Source organism: Glandiceps talaboti, chromosome 6 (genome assembly GCF_964340395.1).
Source record: "Glandiceps talaboti chromosome 6, keGlaTala1.1, whole genome shotgun sequence".
NCBI lineage: Eukaryota > Metazoa > Hemichordata > Enteropneusta > Spengelidae > Glandiceps > Glandiceps talaboti.
Window position 1 is genome coordinate 1754375 of NC_135554.1, and position 14097 is coordinate 1768471.

The following is a 14097-nucleotide window of genomic DNA, read 5'->3' on the forward strand; positions in this document are numbered from 1 at the left end:
AAAAAAAGTTATTTTTATTTTTTCTTAAACAACAAACATTTCAGTGCAGCTTGAAAACTATCAGTTGGCCTGAAGTCTATATTCAAACACTATACATAAAAAAATTAAAAAAATATATATTTCTGTCCTTCACCAGGAGTTCACAGTACTTATTTTGAACGAGGCTGTACTAGCCCTAGCAAGAATATACCGACGGGATATGCTGGTATATCCAGACGATGACGACCTCGCAAAAGCAAATCGTCATGCTGCCTACAGACAGTTTGTCATGTGGAAACATGGTCGCCTAGGAGCTGGGGTGAGGAGAGTCATCCCCAGTTGCTGTGTTTGGACAATCAGGGACAGGTACCCGGACCCTTTTGGTCAGTATACAGGGTTCATGCCAGGAAGGCTTGCATAGTTTTTTTTGCCTTACCCATAGATATTGTATCGTCATAGAGAACCAATCTGAAGCCATACTGATGAAAAGAAATGTATCCATATGCTCAGTTAGTGTAACCATAGCTGTATGTCCAAATAACTTCAAGCCATCACCCTGGAGGTGTGGACCAAATTTCATGTTAAAACAGTATACTATATTCGACAAAACGAAGAACAAACAAACAAAATCACATACATACATACCTACATGTACATACATACATACATACATACATACATACACAGACACCATCAAATAAATGTCACATTATAAAACATAAAACAAAATATATGAAGACAACTTTAGTTATTGGACCATGTACAAACAGAACCTGTTACAAACAGGGAAGTAAACCATTTATTCCTCTGGCATTGTATATATACAAAAAAAGACCATAAAACTTTTCTTATCAAACCATGGTGTAATACAAGTCTCTACTTTTCCAACATGATGATTTCATTCAGTAATTGCACTATTTTTTCGAAATAGTTGGCTTTCCACGATGATGAACCAATTGTTATGAATCCAATTTGTTTGTATTATTTTCCCATTTGTAATCAGGTTACAATTGTCCATGGTCTGAAAAAAATTTCTAACACAAGCCTAAAAACTTTTAACTAACAATTTTCTTAGCTATATACCCCTCAACCCCAAACCACTCCGTTCATCCTACTACATGTTAAATATTGGTACTAGCAAAATACCAATGTTGATGTGTGTATGACCTTTATGAGATACCATTTACACATAACTGTGTTTATAAAATACAAGTTCGGATGTGGGGATGGGTTCTGTTAGGTGTTCATTGCTGCCATAGCTGTTAAAACTGTTGTTACTTGTCATAAATAAATATCAGGAATGGGGTATGCATATTGATAAACAGAAATGAGGTTATGGTGTACAAGTACCACTGTAGTAAAGCACTTTCTCTATGTGCTACACTTGTTGAATGCATTCATGCCAAATGTAAAAGTATACTATTTCAATTGGTGTATTACCAAGCCTATCACATGGCCTTTCCAATAAGGTCAACTAGCAAATGACAGTGTATTTTAACACTTAAATGTGGATGCTATAAACAATAATTAGTATATGCTGAAAACACTTTACTTTTTACTTGTGGATTGAACATGTTTGAGTCTATTTCACAATGTAAAATTTATGAAGGGAATAACTCCAGTAGATACAAACAAGCTCAATAGAGGGTCATGATATATGCACTGAAGGTTTTCATTGGTTTTCTTGCATGTTACTTTGTTGTTTATATTTCACTATAAACATTACTAAACCCTTCTGTATATAAGCAAAATCAACAGCACTCATTTCAGAGTTGTAATCTATGATCTTCTTGAAACTTGTTCTTGTACAAGAGCAGCTGTAGGTTGTGGGGATGTTGGTGCAAGGTGTGCTGACAACCGTCGTGGGTCTTGTGGCTCCAATTCCTTTTTCCTCTGCATCCCTTGTCTGTCCACCAGTCGTTTTTGTAAGATGGATTGTTTTAGTTGCCGTATATGAGGGTATGTCTTTGTAGTCTTCACAGGACAAACAGACCATCTATGACTGTTTTTGTTGTAGCGTCTCTGATTGCTGTGGGTAACAATATAAATAAAAAGCATATGTTAGACTTGCTATGTAGATATTTGGATAGTTCTATAGGCATTTATAAAACTGTACAGTTTATCACCCATAACTCATGAATACACACACACACTGAGTAATCATCTACACCTATACCTTTATCACAAATGTTTTATCATGTATTTTTTATATTCTAATTTATTTTCATACTTGTTAAGTTATTTCCTTATAAATTTATGAATGTTATGGAAGCCCTGATCATGCCAGCTGACAACTGTGTGTGTGTGTGTGTGCACATATACATATATTTTTTTGGAGAAATCTATTTATACAATTTGTATAAAATAAAAAAAGTGTAATAAAAAGAACTATAATTTGTTATGAAATGAATTACTTTGTTTTACTCACATTATTTCTTCACTCTTATTCATTTTGGCTTCCCTGCTGTTGTGGATATTGTGGTCAATGGCTGCCAGTCTATTTCTAACCCTATAAACCGGTGGTGAAAATGCATATCTCTTGGCTGCATACATTAGAATATGTTGTTGGAAAGTTTCCAACTCAGCAGTGCTCCTACAAATTTACATTTCGAGACAACAATAATCAACATGTTAATTAGTAATCAATAAGAATAAGTTCTTATAAACCATAACTCACCATTGTCATACATCAAACTCTTAGTAAGATCATGAAAATCAACTATTTGTATTTGTAACGAAATTCAGTGGTTTCAATTAATTGCTCATTTGCATACGTAATGAACTCTGGTAATTAGGGCCTATTCCAAGAAAGACTGTGCACACCAAATTTTAATGAAACTTGTTTAAGATGTTGACCAAGCAAATATATCACATGATGGTATCGATTCAATTGATAATTTACATATTTTATGAACTTATACAAGAAGAGATATATAGCCAGGCCTGTACTTGCTATAGATATTGATTACTCAGAGGTACAACAGTACAGAAAGAAAGACATTTCAAAGTCTCAGCAAGCACATTAACAACATTTCTCCTCATTTTCAGTTCATCTTGTAATTTTTTACCTGAAATTCAAATAATTCTTCACTTTGGAGAAGAAACGTTTATCATACACAATTTTCCGAAGGGCATCGTGCGCGACACTTCCTTTTTGTAGCCACTCGGTTTCTCTCCCATCATTACTTAAAGGCCCATGATCACAAGAATTCTCTCCGCCACCATGTGCGAAAAGCCACTGATGTTCATTGACAACATGGTGTAGGACTCCAAGCCAGATTCCCTGAAAGAATGCAAAACATATGTGGAAACATAAATAAGAGGATGGGCCTATCATTTTCATACAGGGGTGGGGCTCTCTCTTACTGCAGACCAACAAAGGAGGGTAGCAGATTAACAGCACACTGTCAGGCATGCAAGGAAAGACTGTGAGGCTGTACCAAGGTTTCAAGTATGCCTTACAGACAGATTGAAATGACAGTAAACACCCTCCTTCTAAACCATGATTCTTATTGGTTCCTTACTTGCTGACCTATACTGATAAGTGAAATGCAATGTACATAATGATATTGTGTATCACACCTACTCCAAACTTGTGTGTAAATCCTTCTACTACTATAGACAATACAGTAACTACAGTGTGGTTACACTTAGACAGCAGTTACATTAAATTCAAACATTTGCTAATATTGTTTAAAGAAATCAATGCATTATTCAGTCAATTGAAAATACATTATAATTACCAAAAATTCTTCATAAGTTGTAGCCTTTTTACAACAATACCAGAAGTGGTTAACAATGTGCCTACTCCATTTCAATAATGGTTTGCATTCTTTGTTTTGACCAGCCTGTAAAATACAAAAGTATGACCTTTTCAGAGGAATAGCACAAACATTTTGTTTGCCACTTATAGTAAAGAACAAAACTCACAAATATACAGTTTTGTTTATAGAGACTAAGAAGTAATTGAAATCAATGTAAACTACATCCACAACTTGCCATTCAAGTAGCACATACTAGTCAACTGAATAAGAATAATAGAGTTTTTATGCTAAGTAAGTGCCAGGATGGTGTCCTGCTTTTATTTGTATATCTCATGCTCATGAAAATAAAGGAGAAAAAACATCACTGACTTCAAGAAGGAACATATCTTGATTTACCACACTCTAGATTTGTATTGTATTGTATTGATCGGTTTGCCCCAAACAACAATTTTCACAAACATACTGGTCTGGTATTGCACGATAGCACAATTTACAACTTTATTTGTGCTCTTGAAATTATTTATTGCCTAAGAAGGAAATGTATTATCTCTAACACAATAAAATGCTTCAAAAGTTTGCATCAATTTCAATGTATTTATATTTACCTTAATTATTTTCTTGCCCAAATTCTTGGCTGCATGCCATATATCAAGGGAATGCACAATATCTTGGTAGTTCTTCTCTGTATAAAAATATTGGATTATTTTTTCATAACTTTATTTGTTGCATACTCAAGAGCCAAATAGGCATTCAGCCAACATTATTTCAGTACGCATTTTTAATAATCTGATTTATAACATCAGCAGTGTTTTCTTTTTGTGTATCAACTAATAAAAGAGTAGTGGTATGATAAAGACCATTGAACATTTATCCTCACTACAATAATTTTACTGTTTTACAACATATAAAAGAGAGACCATGCAAAACCTTCAGCAATAAAAAATGATTTTTAAAAAGTTTGCAAGGAATTAGTTATATGATGTAGCAATTATGGCTGTTGTAACAACATATGCGAGTCTTATCTTCCCATATGACAGAATAGTTTGCTGTATCACTTCCTCAAGAAAAAGGTTTTTAACAAAGGTATAAAATCCATTTTGACTCCACTTCATAACAAGGTGGGTAAATGTCATAACTTTCTCTACAGTTGATAATAATATACATGATGATATGGCAGGGAAAAACTTCAGCCTTGATGCTCTTTAGAATATTTGAATGATAAACTTACTCATTAATGACCCAATCTGCATGTGAGCATCCGTGACAACTTCTCCTATACTGGCACCCTTTCCTCGTAACTCGGTTATACTCTTTTCAAAACAGGCCTTCTCAAGATTGGTAGACTTTCTGTCAGTTTCCCTTTTGTCCATTGTTACGATGGAAAGGATGTCTTTCGACTCATTTTCCATACAAGTGTATGAGCAATACTGTGCACAAAAACCTGGTGAGTCCATTCTCCCATCACCTGCAAAGTAAGAAGCACATACATGTAACACATCAGTCACATATTGTATTGAAGCACCACTGATAAAAGTATATAAAAATACCGCCAATGGCATTGTAGCACAACTGTACAGATTTTTAAAAGTTGTTTACACATACACACACACAGACACCGGGCGATCCCTATAGAACTACTGAACCTCAGTTCAGTTGTGCTAAAAATAACACTACTTTAGGTACAAACAACTTACCAAGTACTACAATGCTCTTATCTTTGTATTTACTTAGGATGTCTTCTTGGTGTTGTAGCCAATACTCATCTATACAGGGGATCAAGTAGTGTTTCTGAATTCTATGGAAGGTAGATGCTGACACAACTTTCAAATTTAACATGTTTGCAAACAGAGCAATCTTGCCATAGTTATTCCCTGACATTAATATGGCAGCTGATGTCAAGAGGTCACCACTATGGAGTCTTCTATTCAATACTGGTTGGGAGCACCACATGTGGCAGATATGGCCTGAAAGACATACCTACAAAGCAAAATAGTACTTCTAACATTATATATTGTACTTCATTAAAACCAATGTTTTTTATATTATCAACAAGAAATAAAGAAACTAGGTCTCTGGTACAAAAAGAGTATACAGTAGCTACTACATAAAGTACTTTAGTCTCTCAATTTCAGCAGTCAATCACATAATGTATGCAAATATTGTTTGATAAAATATGACATGTATGAATCTACAAATGCACACTACCTAGCATAGTAGTAGTATATTCTTTTATTATGGTGACATAAGGTTATAAAGTAATTCCCAGCCAATCTGGATTATAATTCACCATGAGGATGAAAAAGATACATTGTGACAATAGCTAATTTACATTAAAAAAAAAACTTGTACTTTCAAAAAATAAATTAACTCTGATGCATATTGCGACTCAATGACATCAACCTACCCATTTCAAATACACAGCTGATCCTACAGATTCTGTTATAAGCTGCACTACAGCCTTGCAGTCTTTAGTACTACAAATGTTGGCGACGTTCGTTTTGGCCAAGGCAACTATCTGCTTCATGAAAACAAGGTAGACACCATCATCCAGTAACCTATTTACATGTTCATCTGACCGAATTCTGTTTACTCCTTCACAAACATCCTCGGGTATATCCATGTCTTCCTCATCTTCACTCTCTATGTCTTCATCCTCTATGTCTTCATTGTCTTCATCCAAACCACCATCTGTTTCAATTGGCATGTTTTCAAAATCAAAAACTTCAGGCCTGAAAAAAATGTCCAATCCTTACTAAAATGCAGTATAATGAGTAGAAAATAAATATACTTTAACTTTTGTTTACCTTAGACTTATTATAGTTTATAATATATTGTCTTGAAATCATCAATTCAAAATTTAAAGTATGTCTTATACCTGAAATGTACTAAATTGAATTGTTTTTGTACAGAATATGTTTACTTTACATATACGTATACCTTTTATCGTTTCATTTTGGTAAACGTACAAGATAACCACCTGGTCTGCTGTATCATGCTAATGTACTGTTACTGAGAATGGGAACAAAATATCAGTGTTACTTTCGAAAATTGCAGTTATATTTATAAAGCAATTAACTATAATGAATTATAAGTACCCTAATTGAGATCATTTCAATGTTATTAATAAGACTGGGACAGAGGAAGGATGTACATTGTTTTACACATTTGCGATAAAACAACAACATGGATTGACTCATGACATCTTGTTTACCCACCTAATGGTTATATCGAAACTAGGTTCATAGTCTGAATCATCATCATCTTCTTCATCCGTGAATTCTTCAAGTGTAATATCTATAGTAACATCATTAAGTCTTGAAAAAGATAAAACAGCAAATGTAAACCTACAGTCATGATACATGTTCTATTGTACAACAAGTCATTGGGAATGACATACTTCTCACTATGATTGGGTTTTAAGGAACTGGCAGTTTATGTTGTCATTTCCTTGATATCACTACTCTGACCACACAACAACACTTGTGAACCTAAATCAAACAGACTTAGATATGTTGTGTCTGCTCATTGGACATGGAGCATGCCTACTCATGTTGTGTCTCCTCGTTGGACATGAGACATGCCTACTCTTAAAGATGACATGATGGAATAAACCATTCCACAATAAAGGATCGGTTGGATACAGGGGGGGGGGGGGGGGGGGGCAGCCATTTTGGATCGTATCACGACGAAAATGGATATGCACATGTATGTCATAGAACACTATCCTAATACAAACTTTGAATGAGATCTGTTCAAGCATGTCTGAGTTATGGCTTTGGACAGGGAAAATTCTCAAACTGCTTGATGGCCATATTGGATCATATCATGAAACAAATTAACGTGCATATGTATGCCATAGTATGTTGCCCCTGTACAAACTTTGAAAAAAAATTGATCCAGACATCTCCAAGAAGAGATGGACGGACGTAACCCAATCCACAAGTCCCCGTCTTGGAATTCGTCCAGTGGGACTAACAAAAGAAACTCTTCTCACTGAATAACAGGAAGTAAGGGTAGACTTCATGCACACAGTATCTTATCAAGTGATTAGCAAACAATGTACAAATTACTACAAAGGTCAAAATCAGGCTTCCCATGAGTAAAACTCAAAGGTACTGTTGCCCAAGTGTATTTGCTGTGGCTATGGACATGGTCTTTGTTGCTTTGCATATTTGCACACATTCATGGAATCTTTACAACTTGCCTGCTCTTCACACTTTTCAGCTTTGCAATATAAACTATCACTTACCCACCCATTCCTATTCATCTGTGAGATATGCATCATTATATTACTGTTGTTAAGGGTATGGGCATGGTTGCTATGACCAAGTGTGTAAAAAGGTAATCAATAATAACTGCAGAGTAACACATCCAGAAACAAGGTGGTCAGATTATTTTGATTTGAATGATAACTAGAAACTCAATGTAATATATCGGCCGAAAAAAAGGCAACCGGTGTGCGCGCGCACACACACACACACTTTGAAATGCCTATAACACTACTAACCTAACAAGTTCAGATGTGCTATAAATGATAAGATGAACTGTTCTTAGTTTATTTTCAGTACTAGTGCAAAAATAATTGTTACTTACTGAAATGGATCTACAAATGATTCAGACAGGGTCTTTCTCATACCTTTTCCCTTCTCTCGTTCTCTAATTTAAAAGAGAAAATGGTGTCAATACAAAGGAATGAAATATTACACCAATGGTGCAATATTTGTTACCATGTAGAAGAATTCATCATAGTTGAAATCAATATATGAAAAAGGTGGACAAAATGTTTTCATGACTGAAAATAAAAGTGTGTAAAAGAATCAATGTAACATACAGTAACATGCCACATTTCATATATACACGTGTAGTATAATTTATCAAAGTTCATCATCACAACCACATGTATTTATAGCTTGAAAGCTGTTGCACTTCTCACAATAATTAATTGTGTACGAGAACATAAATCTGTAACATTACATACTTGTTTTTTTTATCATGATCACCATCATCTTGATTGCCAACACCACAATTATTACTACCATTATTACTACCATCATCATCATCATCATCATCATCATCATCATCATCATCATCACCATCATCATCATCATCATCATCACCATCATCATCACCATCACCAGTTTGGATTTCCTCCACTCCTGACACAGCAGTCAGTGTAGTACTACCATCGTATTGGTCACTATTACTGTGAATACAGTGGAAAGGGTTGGATAAAACAGAAATTGGTTTTTTCTTGTCATAAACAAACACCCAATGGGCAGTAAAACCATACAGATATTATTTTTTCATATGCATTTTTACCTTAATTCAGATTCCATTGAAATTTCTGATACAACAGGAGTTTCAATTTTTCGCTTTTTACTACCAGTCCATGCCTGTGGAGTTGAAGTTGTTGGATGAACACATCCAGCAACTCTTCTTGGGTTGGTATAATACCTATTTTGAAACAGACAAAGACACAGCATAATAAATTAACTCTTACCCTTAAAGAAGTATATTGGTTTACATACATTTTCCCTCTGATGATTCATGTTTATTGGTGAGGGGCAACAATTGTCCAGTACAATTGTGGTATGACCGGTATATATATATATATATAAATGCTGTATGTTGGCATCTTTACACTTGTATTATTGTACTCTGTAATTTAGTCTGTGTAAAAAATAAGTCATTCTACCCGCCCCCATATTCACAATTATCTAAACTTCTTTTTTACGTATTAGAAAAATAATGAAATTGTGAATTAGTGGATGGAGGAATTGACATCAACTTGAAAGTCACAGTTTGCCAGTCTCAGATGTGAAAAAAAATGTGTCAGTTTGAAGAAGAAAAAATTTTGCAAAAATGTTTGTTGGGCTGATTTGCTCGCTAAAGTATACCTTGCTAGTAAAAAAATCCAATATTTCCTAATCTAAACATAAATACAGTCCCCCTCATGACCAAAGAAATGTCCAAAAGTATACCAATCTCATAAAAAAAATCACAAAAGCCGAGATGCGTCGCTATTTTTATAACCAGACAGATACAGATTTTAAAACACTCTAAAAACGTGAATGACACATCAGCGTGATATTCAACAGTATATATATATATATATATATATATATATATATATATATATATATATATATATATATATATATATATATATATATATATATATATATATATACATATATATTATATATAACTCGGTGAGTATCAATCTGCTAATCTGCTAAGACAGTGCTCTATACCGCAGTGGCAGAGCGTATATTATATATATATATATATATTTCATCCATGAAAGGTGAAATATGATCGAGGGGGAAAGCCATGAGGTCTAGCTGAAGCACAGACCCTACTTTCGTGCAGTGTCTATGACTAAGTCATCTCCACAAGTCCTGATATTATAAATAGCAGTCTATCAGAGAAGGCAGTTGTCAGCTAGTACAAACAAACAACAATGGCTTATTTTTTTCATGCAAATTTAGCTTGAGAAGGGGCTTGTAAAAATAACCACTGTAATATGTGAATGACAATGTCTATGCACTCATCTAACACATAATTATCATAAAGCCAATACAGCAGTGATATTCCCATCAGTACTGAGCATAAATCCTGGAGACATATCACCCTATGAACTGAGTAACTGAAACAAACATTCAACTACTAAGTATAAGAATCTTTCTTTTGGCATCATTCATGGGAAATGTTCCAAGCTTAGTTGCCTTTTTGTGAGAAATAAATATAACTTACAGTAGTACAAAGAGGTATGATCATTCTGAACACTGAACACAAAGATTGCAATGTGATTTAAAATGCAACATAGACAGTGTATTGGGGTCACATTATTAGTATTAGCAAACAGCAGATATGCATAGAAATGAAAAACGAATACAATGTGCAAACACTGAGTCGTATCTAAATCCTCAGTAAGTACATATACTAACATTCCAACCATGTATGCATATCCTAGAGGTAATGGGTTATTGAATAGTTTACCATGCCTGCATACATTGCCCAGCTAGCCCACAACATGTAAATGTTAGTTCAAAGGAATTTTGTAAAACTTTTGCTCGACTGTAATTTTGGACAAACTAATCCCCCCCACCCTTCCCAACTAGCGACCTTCGGTTGCCTTAAACAGTGTGTTTAATATCCGTAGGGATCTAACAGCAATACTAGATTCAAAGATGATACCGATTACAGTCATCATTGTGTGATACTTGAAAAGGAGACGGCGCAAATACACAACACAACAACGTACAGTATCCTATATCAGTGTTATGTTATCACAGTAGCTTATGAGTACGCGAGTCGAGTATCTGTGGATGTCGTCCCCCCCCCCTACACGTTTCAAAATTTTGTAATCCCTAATTGACACGTTTCACTGGTTCTGGCGCTGTTGAATATTCTTGGTACTCGAACGAAAAATAGGATAAAACAGAGAAAGGAAACTTGATCATGAGTAACGTAACGATAGTATATCCTACACTACAAACACGTGCCATTATGTGGTCAAAACAACTTACCAGTCTATCAGGAATTTTGCAACTTCACGATTGGTTTTAAGGTTACAATCTTGACATATTTCTTTCCAACGATGTATTTCCCCACGAATGTTGATTTTACCTTCGTTTTCCCGAATCTGGGCTCGTTTCTTTCCTGATGACGTTAGCTTTGGCCGTGGCATCGTGTTCTTGACTGCGTCACTCATCAACAAACTCCGACCACAACATTTGAGAAATAGAGCATGCGCAGTCTACTTTGATATCGCACTGACGTCATAGGTCGTTTAAAGGTCGATGTATTCTTGCGCGGCATTTGAATGTTTACAATTTTAAAAGCAACGTTGTTAATAATCTTTAATAATCATTTTATATATTTATGGAAGGTTGTTTGGCTTTGAACACGAGGTCATTCTACATGCTATGCCATGTGTAAAAGTAAAATCATATTGAAAAAAAGAACAAAAATAGTAAAAAAATAGTCCCCGTTGCAGATAATATACCTTTAATGATACTTTGACATTGAAAAGTGTTTTCTTCACAGTACATATTTCATTTAGTTGTTCGCACATTTTATGCAAAATTTAGAACTTTATTTTTGATTCCTAAACGTAACTTTGCCTTCTGACATGTCACTGTACAAAACTGGTGTAGTGTCAACAATCTTGAACTGAATGTGAACAAAACCAAAGAATTAATCATCGATTTTAGGGAGGGCAATATGCCTCGTGCTCCGATTAACATCAATGATAGAACAGTTGAAATTGTTTCTATATTTAAGTTTCTAGGCATTAAACTTTCCAATCGTTTGTCTTGGCAAGCTAATACTGATAAAGAAGGCACAACAACGTCTATATTTTCTGAGGCGTTTGAAGAAAATTGGCATGAGTAATTCCATTTTAGTCAACTTTTATCACAGTGTTATAGAGAGTATTTTAACATATGCTATCACAGTCTGGTTCAATAATATATCCAAGGATGAATTGAATACTCTTGAGCGGGTTGTGCGGACAGCACAAAGAATCATTGGCATAGAATTGCCATCATTACATTCCATTTATAAGTCACGTACTATGCACAAAGCAAAAGCCATTATTCAGGATTCTAGCCACCCAGCACATGATTTCTTTAAACTTTGACCCTCTAGTAGGCGGTATAGGACCATCAGAACAAGAACAGAACGTTTTAGGAAGAGTTTTTTTTATCCATCTGCGATCCGTATTTTAAACCGAACATAGACATCTACCGCCTGTTTTAATATAACTTGTCTTAATATTGTATTTCAGTATCGTGTGTTTTATTGTCTGTTGTGTCATTCTTTTATATTCTTAGTTTTATTCCCGCTTTGTTTTTTTTATGAGCTCGTGTGAAAAATCAATTTCCAATGCTTTGTTAGCATATGGCAAATAAAGTTATTATTATTATTAATACTTTTGTTGCGTATTGATTAAACATAATTACAATGCTTAAAATGTTGACAAATATGGATTATTGAAGAAGTTATAAAATAAAGAACTTCCAAGCATATCAATCAGAGAGAGAGTTGTGGGTAAGATACCTACAGTGATGTGTTTCAAGTCCAACATGTGCAATGATTGTTCTCTTGCAGCTGTTACTAATGCAATTAGCATACATAATTTGAATGTGAAAATCTTTAAGGTAAGTGTCTTTACCGGCCAAACAGTTTTCAAAAAGTTCAAAACTATGGATACATCCCATATAGTCTGATATCTTTAGCATAGTTGGTCTCATATTAAAGACACCCTTCATAAATCTGATGAGCCCCTGAGTTGTACTACTTGTACATAGAGCTGATAAAGCCGATCTCGCTGTATTTAGGGTACTGTAACTCAGTCCAGAGCTAGAGTTATAAAGTTCAGTCAAAAAGTCCTGTTCAGTTATAGCTGGTTGAAATGGATTTGTTTGGATTTGATGACAAAACTGTATCCACTTCCTGGTGTATTTAGCACAACTGAACTGATAAGGTTCAGTAGTGCTATAGGCATGGCAAAGTGTCAGTCTGTGTGTGTGTAAACATCTTAAAGTAAAAAACTGCCAGACTGATTGCCATGACAGTCAGAACGCAGGTCGCGGAGAACAATAGGAGCCTATTAAACTTTGCGGGGGGTCTACAAGGATTAAAATTTGAATTTGCGCGTGACCCCGTATTATGGAATTTCTCACAAAATAATCAAAATCACATGAATAAAGGGTATGATTCGATAAATTGTGAACTTATACATGTATTAATATATGATTTCACATGTTTCATGCGGAGTGAAAATGAGAATCCGACGACAAAGTACCGTGGTTGCCGACAGTGTTAACTCATTACGTATTCGATCAGCATGATATTGTAATTGTTAAACTCTCACGTCCAAAAACAAATTTCGTATTGACTTCATATCGGAAAGGCCCTCTTTCAAACCGTGTACTTGTTTAGTAATGTCACTGTTTAGGTAGAAAGTGTTAATCGATAGCAATTGGGGCTACGTAAATTCTGCTAAATATTCGATATTTGACCTGAAAGCATCCCCCAACGATGACCTTTAAGTGTTTGTTATGGTTCTTCAACAGTCTTCGCTTGTTCAGATATTCACTTCCTTTCTCTCTTTACATCATTGTGGGCGACTTTTATTACCATTTATTTATTGTTGCTCAATCTTCTCTTTTCATGCCACAAGTTTTGTGGGCAATACTAATTGAAATAGCACATACTATTTGATTTATTCAATATTACACTTCAATGGACACAAGAATTACTAGGTAAATAGGATGGTGTAGCTAAGAATTCTTTGTCAATATAATATATGGTCATATATGTACACACCTCTTTAATTTGAATA

General features: G+C 34.7%; 1 protein-coding gene across 1 annotated transcript; it reads right to left on the reverse strand.

Moving 5' to 3' along the window:
- Positions 1-641: 641 nt before the first annotated feature.
- On the reverse strand, positions 642-11483 carry LOC144436287 (uncharacterized). Its single transcript, XM_078125035.1, has 13 exons — positions 11276-11483; positions 9063-9197; positions 8722-8946; positions 8337-8399; positions 6959-7057; positions 6148-6472; positions 5438-5720; positions 4972-5208; positions 4349-4425; positions 3723-3827; positions 3048-3262; positions 2408-2572; positions 642-2008 (listed from the first exon to the last, which is right to left on the reverse strand). Exons 1-13 carry the CDS (start codon positions 11458-11460, stop codon positions 1759-1761), a joined length of 2364 nt encoding a protein of 787 aa, XP_077981161.1. The 5' UTR covers positions 11461-11483; the 3' UTR covers positions 642-1758.
- Between the last annotated feature and the right edge of the window lie 2614 nt (positions 11484-14097).

Bases quoted from the DNA above. Each gene is read 5' to 3' on its own strand.
- LOC144436287 (XM_078125035.1), bottom strand. From the start codon at position 11,460: ATGAGTGACGCAGTCAAGAACACGATGCCACGGCCAAAGCTAACGTCA. The intron at 3,263-3,722 runs GTAATTATAATG...GCATTCTTTCAG, and splicing joins CAACTTATGAAGAATTTTTG to GGAATCTGGCTTGGAGTCCT. The intron at 2,009-2,407 runs GTGAGTAAAACA...TGTTACCCACAG, and splicing joins AATAAGAGTGAAGAAATAAT to CAATCAGAGACGCTACAACA.